At 47.6% G+C, this 8608-nt stretch overlaps 2 protein-coding genes across 5 annotated transcripts in view; one reads left to right on the forward strand and one right to left on the reverse strand.

Moving 5' to 3' along the window:
• The window catches only part of Ypel (Yippee-like), a 50413-nt gene extending 43392 nt beyond the window's left edge, over nt 1-7021 (forward strand). For 3 of the 4 annotated variants that reach the window (XR_006246335.2, XR_011444220.1, XR_011444221.1), the window contains exons 4-6: nt 5979-6027; nt 6097-6264; nt 6337-7021. The gene's annotated coding sequence lies outside the window, so the exon portion shown is untranslated. The remainder of the gene's footprint in view (nt 1-5978; nt 6028-6096; nt 6265-6336) is intronic. The other variant, XR_011444222.1, reaches the window with a different exon arrangement.
• Nucleotides 1370-2653, reverse strand: LOC108123758 (uncharacterized). Its single transcript, XM_017239056.3, has 3 exons — nt 2239-2653; nt 2036-2183; nt 1370-1979 (listed from the first exon to the last, which is right to left on the reverse strand). Exons 1-3 carry the CDS (start codon nt 2624-2626, stop codon nt 1856-1858), a joined length of 660 nt encoding a protein of 219 aa, XP_017094545.3. The 5' UTR covers nt 2627-2653; the 3' UTR covers nt 1370-1855.
• Nucleotides 7022-8608: the final 1587 nt, after the last annotated feature.

Raw genomic sequence — 8608 nt, forward strand, 5'->3', positions numbered from 1 at the left:
CTTTCTGCTGGGGGCCAGGCGGGGAAGTGCAATGATTCGCGGGCCAGGATAATGGTTAGTGGTCTTGGGAAGGGGGAAGTGGGAAGAGGAGGAGGAAATCGAAATTGTTTTCGTTTTAAAAACATTCCTTCATCGGCCCTTCCGTGGGTTTGGCCGATAATTCCATCCGATAATTGCACAAATCAGTGGCTTTCTCCAAACACATGCATCTGTTGCACTGGCCTGACCTTTGATCCCTATCCAGGAACTCCTAGTCCCCCCCCTAGATTCTACCACTAGCTGTTTTGGTTCTGAAATTGCGATTCGGCGGAGGACTTCCGCTCGCGCCGCCTGCCCCATCCGGCGGGTGCCTCCCCCCCCACTGTTAATTAAAACATTTTGCAGTTGATTTGCTCGGCAGTGTGGTAATTTGATTAGCGCTCTGTATTGGCCAGTGTATCTGAATCCGAGCCACAGCTGTATCTGTATCTGTATCTATAGCTGTATCTCTGCTTGTATCTGCAGCTGCGTTAACGGCTCATCGACGGCCCGCAAAAAAACATCCGCAAACAGGCGATAAAAAATTTAAAATTTCGGCCAGTCTTCCATTAGCGCTTCCATCACACCAGGGGCCAGTGGCAAATAATTAAATAGTTGCCTTCATCGACAGGACATCCGATCCTTGCAGAGCTTCAAGGCTAGTACTGAGTGTTGGGAGATGAGTTTCCTGGCCATGTTCTAACTATCTATCCCTGTCTGGCTCATCGAAGGAAAGGGCAGGACCAATGGCCCAGAACCCGCAGAAAGTGTATCTAGTTCGTTTGCTTTCAAAGTTGATGGCTTTCCGGACGGAGAAAGCAAACGCCTCGCAGAGCTAATCCAATTAAAGTTGCCGGCTTCTCATTGTTTCTGGCTGGCACGTTATTATTGCTATTGTTATTATTGTGACTGCCATTATGGCTATTATGACTGGGAGACAGAGGCAGCTCTGGTGAAGGCCCTGGCGCGGACAATGAGGCGTATACTTGATGTGATGGAAATGCCGGCTGTAATGCGCTTATGGCCATTATGACTCGCCCCTGCCCCTGCCCCCGACCCGGCTAATTGTCGAGTTCTGGCTTGCAGCAAGGCCTCTCTCCGGGATGGCCTGGAATTCGCGTACTCGAAAGCCCCACGGGCTGGATCTCACGGGGCGCTAATTGAATTCCACATCCTCGCGATCCGAATGCAGTTCCCACGGCCTCTCCCCCAAGAGCCACACAGTCCGCAAATCGCACTGACATGGGCGCAGAATTCAAAATACAAAAATCCCAAATGAGGGACATGTAGGGTGGCTTGAAGGATACCCTTCCAGGGGCAGTTTCCTCCACAGATCTGAGGTCCATCGTCCTTAAGCTTATATTTGTTTATTTCCGCAAGGGATTAACAGAAATCCCCTTAATATTTAAGGCCTCTAGACCCATTCTGGTGATTATTTTAGAGGTTATCCTTCGAGAACCGTAAAGGGTATCAGAGTAGCAAGCGACATCCCACTCCGCGACAGGATGTGCGAGGAGCAGACCCTCGCTGTTCGCCGAAACCAGAGTGATGGCGAGGCAATTTGTTTAGGGCAGTTATGCATCATTTTGGGCGCGGGACATGGCAGGACGAGGGACACAGGAGGCAGGGGAGTGAGCTTAGGTTGGCAATTCGATTTGCGGAGCACAATTTCCGGCCGCGCCAGGCTCCGTTACTCATTACAAGCGAATAAGCCCCGAGTCCTTGTGGTCGGGCCAGAATCAGAATCAGAACCAGCATCGGCATCAGAACCAGTATCGAGAGGATTTATTTACACATACACGGGGCAGACGCGCCAGGTTTCAGACCCATCCGATGCCTAGTGGCGACAGCGGTCCTGGGGGTAGTGGGCGCCCAGGAAGACCTTGCAGGTGGGGCAGTAGTGGCTCGTCGTCCGGCAGCAGTTGAGAAAGTAGGGACACACACAGGCGCAGCAGCACCAGCTGAGGAAGAGGGTTTGGAGATCCTTTCAGGAACTGGCTTGCAAGGAGCTACTCACCCGAAAGTGCAGAGCCAGCCGGCCAGGGCATTGGTCCGCGAGTTGGGAGTCCTCCGCACCTTCGTGATGATCGTATCGCCGCAGGCAGGACACATGATGTCCACCGCCTGGGCGCCCAGCCTCGGCTGCGGAGTCAGGGCGAAGAAATCTGGAAGAGAGCCACACATCAGGACCAGGACTCCAGGCGAATACGTAGCACTTACCTCGCACCTCCGGCATGGGCAGACGCGGCGGATGGCCGGGGGGAATCGTCCTGGGCGGCAGGGCGGGCGGCTCCTCGTCCTGCTCGGGAATGGTCTGCAGCTGGGCCAGGGCCTCGCTGAAGGGCATCTCCTCCACGGCCAGCTCGGCCATCCGGCTCCAAATGTGCTGCGGCTCCGCGTAGAAGGTCCTGCGGCGGTCCGGCGTGTAGCCGAAGCTCTCGAGCACCTGCGGCGGGGCGATGGCGTCCTCGTAGGTGGGCGGCTCCGAGGGCGAGTAGGAGAGCGACCGCTGGGGCGGATTCAGTAGGGGGGTCTGCAGAGGATGCTGGGAGAGGTCCTGCGAAGAGTCCTGGCCCTGATAGAGCATGCGGTGCTTCTCCTCGGCCATCGGGCAGCACCCTTCTCAGCGGAATGCCGGGCCCTTCGCCGCTTTTATTCTGATCCGGGGATGAGTCGGCTCTGGCCCGGATTAGGCTGCCGCAAAACAGTTGTCGATAAGTGGATTCCGCGCCAATTAACCAGCTGGCGGGGCTATCTCTGGCCAGCACTATTCGCCAGCCTCCATGGTTCTTCGGCATGAGCTGCTGCACCTCCACAAAAACTGCTCGTTTTTGTTACTCTTCTGGGCTGACAAACATTGCTTTTCATAATTAATTTACTCTCTACTTGTTTGTATACCCTTCCAGGGGGTATAACAGCTTTGGTTTTAAGTCTGTCTAACCTTAGAGAAGGTTAGTACATCTCTAGTATATATTTTCATGATCAGAATAACCTCCTGAATCGATTTTGAAAAGGTTCAAACTTTATAACTTGCACATCCTTGCATCCTTCTCTTATGTGAATTCAGCATATAAGTCGTAGGCCTGGATCGGTCTACTATATCCCACATAGCTATAGCTCTCATAATACTGATTTATTTTATGAATTATTTGAAAAAAAAAGTCGCAATAAATATTTTTTATTTTTATTTTTTGGCGCTACTTAGGTGCCACCTATGAGAATCGAGGAGAAGGGCGCTGTTTTTATTAATTAAATATATTTTTTTTTTATTTTTCAAATATTATTTCAAGGCACTGCTTAGGTGCCCCCTATGAGAATCGAGGAGGAGGGCGATGTTTTTATTAATTTTAATTTATTTGCTGTTTACTTTTCATAAAAATATGTTTTTGATGATTGGGATTCTACCATATTATTGGCTACTTGTTTTATCCTACAATTCCATTAAGATCGGCCTGCTATATCCGATATATTATATATTCAAGAGTATATAACATACGACTCCCCTCGCAGTTAGCTTTCCTTTCTGTTTTTTTGTGAAAAATACCACCTTTATGAAAATATTTTGTTTAATTTTCCATTATTTGCAAAGTATGCTTCCCCCACCACCTCTCCATCACCTCTGAAAGCCTTTTTTTTACAGGAAGGACTCCCCCTTTTGCACTTGCCACTGCCACTGCCATCGGCACTGCCACTGCCTCTGTCACTTGCCACTTTCCACTTTGCATTTAATCAACTTTATCGGCATGCAGGTAAATTTATGCAGGTGCCAGAAACGCCGAACCAAAAAAAAACTAAAAGGTTTAGTCGAAATTATAATAAAATAATACATTTGCATATGAATGAGTGGATTCACTCGGAGAAAAAGTTTCAGGGCCGAAATCAAAGTATTTTCGGAGTGGCCCCTGGTCTGGTCCGCGTGCCAGGACCTATAGAGGGAATCTCCAACTGAGAGGCATTGCTTTGTTGTGGATTGAAGCTTCGGGCCATTCGGCGGGAACTGTCGCTGCATAAATTCGCAGTCCATTTCAAGTTGGCCATCCCATCGCTTTGATGTTTGATTTATTGGACAGAGAGGCGTCGGCAGCGGGGAGGAGGAGGAGGGTCGCTGAGTGGCGTGGAGTGGGCTTATCGGACGGCAGCCATGCCAGACGATTGTGAATGGCAACTGCAATTGGAAGTGACGGGAAGTGAGCCGGAGGCTGGGGGCAGGAGGTCCTTGATGGTGCTGCATTCAGGTGCTGATTTGGACAAGCCAGTAAATGGATGCGACAGCCGGAGCCGTTCCAAGCCGCTTTAGGACGTCAATATGCTATTTATGTCCGGGGGCCAGACGGCAGGCAAACGGGTTAAGGTCGCCATCTGGAATATTCATGGGCTGAGCTTAGTCCTTCGCAGGACTACCCGCTCTTGCCTCTTACTTGGCAATCATTTGATTTTTATTCCCGACACCCTCCTGATTGGCTCACCGCGGTGCTGATTGCGGTTTTTGGCGCGGAAATGTGTGCAAATAATATTTGAAGTAATTGCAATTAACGGCAAAGGATCTCGCCTCGGAAGCCATCCCCCTATGTCCCTATTTGCGAGGAAGTGCGTTCGTGCGAACTGCGAATGCGATTTCTTCTATGCTTCAATTACACGGCTACGACAGGTGCCTTTTTGAGATGAAAAGATACACCCAGCAAGAGGTGCTGGGAAATCCGGGGAGAGGTAAGCGGAAGTAGTATCGTTAAATCCGAGATTTCCTCAGCTCGAGACTCCCGTCATTACTTCTTCGATTCCAATATTTTATTGCCACTCGCTTCTCTATAAATTTTCACCCTCAAGTGGCAAGTTCCGGCGTTGTTGGCTTGTTAATTTGCCGAAAAAAAAAATAAACACACACACTGAGCACTGGAGGTGGCAGGACCTTGCTCCTTCCTGAGCTCAACTGGAGCGAAAAGAAAGCACTGGGGGAGTACATAAGGGCAAGGCAAACAAAGTAAGGAAAACAAAGAAGGAGTCGAGTGTGTTCCGTGTAAAATAGTTAAAGTTATGAGCCAAAATGGAGCCAAAGACCAACATCGACTCCCCTCAGCACTTGAGGGGGGGGCGCGAGTCATTCACATTTGGAGCACGTTTCGCTTTTATGCTCTTAAATGGCGAGTGTATCTGTGCAGCTCCTCCCCAAGCCCCTCCCCGTGTGTGGGCTGTCTGTGGCAAAACGATAATTTTGTTGATGATGCCATGATTATAAGTTTTAGCCTCCTCGCAAGAGCTTTCAACTTGCTGAAGGAACAATAGCCGCAGGAAGGACTCCGCCAGAGAGGGTCGACGCGCAGGATACCCATTGCTGGGCTAGGAGGGCTAGACCCTCGAAGAACTCAAAATGCTCTCTTAGAGCAGACTACGGGGTGTCGACCCTAAGCGCGTCTGCCAGCCGCGTATCTGTGCCACATGTATCCGTATCCGTGTCCGTATCTGTATCTATTTCTAAGTAAATTACACACTCGGTCTGGGGGCCACGGATGCGGTCCACATCCCGTGCGCGTGAATGACCCACATAAATAGCCGCGTGCCTCGAATCCGGCGGTCTGCCAGTCCGCCAGTCTGCCCTTTATTGGCACGTCCCGAAAACCAGAAAGGACTTTAATCCAAAGCCAGAAACCCAACCGGCAAGGTGAACCATTCGGCAGACAAGTGATGGGCAACTGAAGAGCACTTCCCGGAGGATTGCACGCACTTTCCAAAATTTCCAGCCCTTGACTCGAATCGATTGATTCGTTCAATATTTCACACAGCCGTCCCTCAAAACAAAGTGACAGGCTGGACAGGCTGGGAGGACACAGGCCTTGTGGACACTGGGAGGAGCGTTAGGGTTTCTAAAATATTTGTATATCTTTTAGCCTAGACTCCTTAAATCTTAAGTCAATAGAATTAGTTCCTGTTAGCAACAAATTAATAATAGTTTATATTTTTTTTAGGTACTAGTCCTGGAAAACCATCAAAACAAGTTCCAGCTGTATCTCGAAAGTATTGTTTTTTTCATAGTATCTTTATTATATAGAATTACCCACAAGCTAATAAGGTCTTCCTCTGTAGGCACCACTGTATCCTGGAGATAGCCATCAAAAGCAGGGTCATATGCCAGGACCTACCAGGCCTACACGCAATTTCTTGCCATAAAATATTTGTCTAATAAATTGTTTATTTATTGCCATAACGCATGTTCCGAGCTTGTAAGTAGCCATAAATCTCGATCATGACAGGGTAAGTCACACATCCAGCCCCACTATCCCCCCCCTTATTGATTTATTGTAATTGTTTTTCTTTTTTGTGCAGGAACGGAACTAAGCCGCTTGGAGCCTCCGCAATGCCGTCGACTTGCAATTTCCATTTTATGGCCTACCGAGGATTCTGCTGCAGTCGGCGATGCCTGGATGCTTCGAGTCGCAGGATGCAGGTTGCTGTCTTCGGGCCGTCGACAGGCAGTTAATGCTGTTTGCCAGCCAGATTTGGCCAGACGTTGTGAAAATGTTTACACTGCACTTGCCAGTCATCTGGAGGAGTTTTGTTATTATTCCTGCCGCTCGCTAAACCCTGGAGTGCCCAAATGTCTTCTGGGGCTGGCATTACGGATGGCATCAAGACATCAGCATCACCTCCAGTCATCACGGCCTCCACCTCCATACGCCGCACAACATATAGACATAACTAGAAAAAAATAGGTCCTTTTTGTTTCCTAGTCTATAAGGAAAACTTTCAACTGTGTTAAACTATTAATGTAGATCGTTGGAGATTGCTCTTCCGTTTCGTTAGAGATATTCTACGTTGAAATCTAATGAGAATTGACTAAATTACCGTAAAAAAAAACAAAATTCAATTGAAATCCTTGCTCTTTTTCTGACATTCTCATCTAATTTTGACAAGGAATGTCTGAAACAGCTCAGAAGAACATAACCAACGGCAATGTCCTTTTTTTTTCCTAATTTTGTAAATTATTCGAAAAAATTTCAAAAATCTGTCATTTATTTTTTTTAACGAAAATTTTTTGCATTGATTGCTTAATTAGGTTTCTACGAGTCGTTTAAGACCTCACTCATCCAAATCGGACAATAAATGACTGAGATACTAATTAAAAAAAAAAAATATTTTCGTCGCAGTGACACTCTATTTATACTTTTCCGACGCTTGAACCGGTTGCGAATTATAAAATGGCGGGTGCATCACAAATTTTTTGGATTTTGTTGATAAATAAATTTTCCGATTTCGACAAAATTGGTATGCAGTTCGACTAATATCAGGGCGCTGATTCCGAAAATGCCAAGCGTTGCCAGATCGGACCACGAATGGCCGAGATATGGGCTCTACAATCTTTATTTCTGGCCCGATCGGGCAACCCTGTACATTTTCGGAACCAGCGTTCGAATGTCCATCGAACTGCATACCACGTTTTTCGATATCGAACAACTCATTTTCGACCGTTTTTTCGCAAAAATGGAAAGGCTATATATACATCACGATTTTTTCCGATTTTGGCCGAAAAATTTTTTGTTCGATTTCGACGAAATTGGTATGCAGTTCGATAGACTTTGGGGCGCTGATTCCGAAATTGCTAAGCGTTGCCAGATCGGACCACAAACGGCCGAGATATGGGCTCCAGAAACCCCAATTCTGGCCCGATCTGGCAACCATGTACATTTTCGGAACCAGCGTTCGAATGTCCACCGAACTGCATACCACGTTTTTCGATATCGAACAATTCATTTTCGACCGTTTTTTCGCAAAAATGGAAAGGCTATACATCACGATTTTTTCCGATTTTGGCCGAAAAATTTTTTGTTCGATTTCGACGAAATTGGTATGCAGTTCGATAGACTTTGGGACGCTGATTTCGAAAACGCCAAGCGTTGCCAGATCGGACCACATATGGCCGAGATATAGGCTCCAGAAACCCCAATTCTGGCCCGATCTGGCAACCATGTACATTTTCGGAACCAGCGTTCGAATGTCCACCGAACTGCATACCACGTTTTTCGATATCGAACAATTCATTTTCGACCGTTTTTTCGCAAAAATGGAAAGGCTATACATCACGATTTTTTCCGATTTTGGCCGAAAAATTTTTTGTTCGATTTCGACGAAATTGGTATGCAGTTCGATAGACTTTGGGACGCTGATTTCGAAAACGCCAAGCGTTGCCAGATCGGACCACAAACGGCCGAGATATGGGCTCCAGAAACCCCAATTCTGGCCCGATCTGGCAACCATGTACATTTTCGGAACCAGCGTTCGAATGTCCACCGAACTGCATACCACGTTTTTCGATATCGAACAATTCATTTTCGACCGTTTTTTCGCAAAAATGGAAAGGCTATACATCACGATTTTTTCCGATTTTGGCCGAAAATTTTTTTGTCCGATTTCGACAAAATTGGTATGCAATTCGATAGACTTTGGGACGCTGATTTCGAAAACGCCAAGCGTTGCCAGATCGGACCACGAATGGCCGAGATATGGGCTCTACAATCTTTATTTCTGGCCCGGTCTGGCAACCCTGTACATTTTCGGAACCAGCGTTCAAATGTCCACCGAACTGCATACCACGATTTTC

This window comes from Drosophila bipectinata, chromosome XR (assembly GCF_030179905.1).
Source record: "Drosophila bipectinata strain 14024-0381.07 chromosome XR, DbipHiC1v2, whole genome shotgun sequence".
Classification (NCBI taxonomy): Eukaryota; Metazoa; Arthropoda; class Insecta; order Diptera; family Drosophilidae; genus Drosophila; species Drosophila bipectinata.

What these genes read in the sequence shown, in the direction of transcription:
- LOC108123758 (XM_017239056.3), bottom strand. Translation starts at nt 2,626, where the DNA reads ATGGCCGAGGAGAAGCACCGCATGCTCTATCAGGGCCAGGACTCTTCG. An exon ending in GCCCATGCCGGAGGTGCGAG is followed by an intron (nt 2,184 to 2,238) that starts GTAAGTGCTACG and finishes GCTCTCTTCCAG; the next exon opens with ATTTCTTCGCCCTGACTCCG. An exon ending in GGCTGGCTCTGCACTTTCGG is followed by an intron (nt 1,980 to 2,035) that starts GTGAGTAGCTCC and finishes CCTCTTCCTCAG; the next exon opens with CTGGTGCTGCTGCGCCTGTG.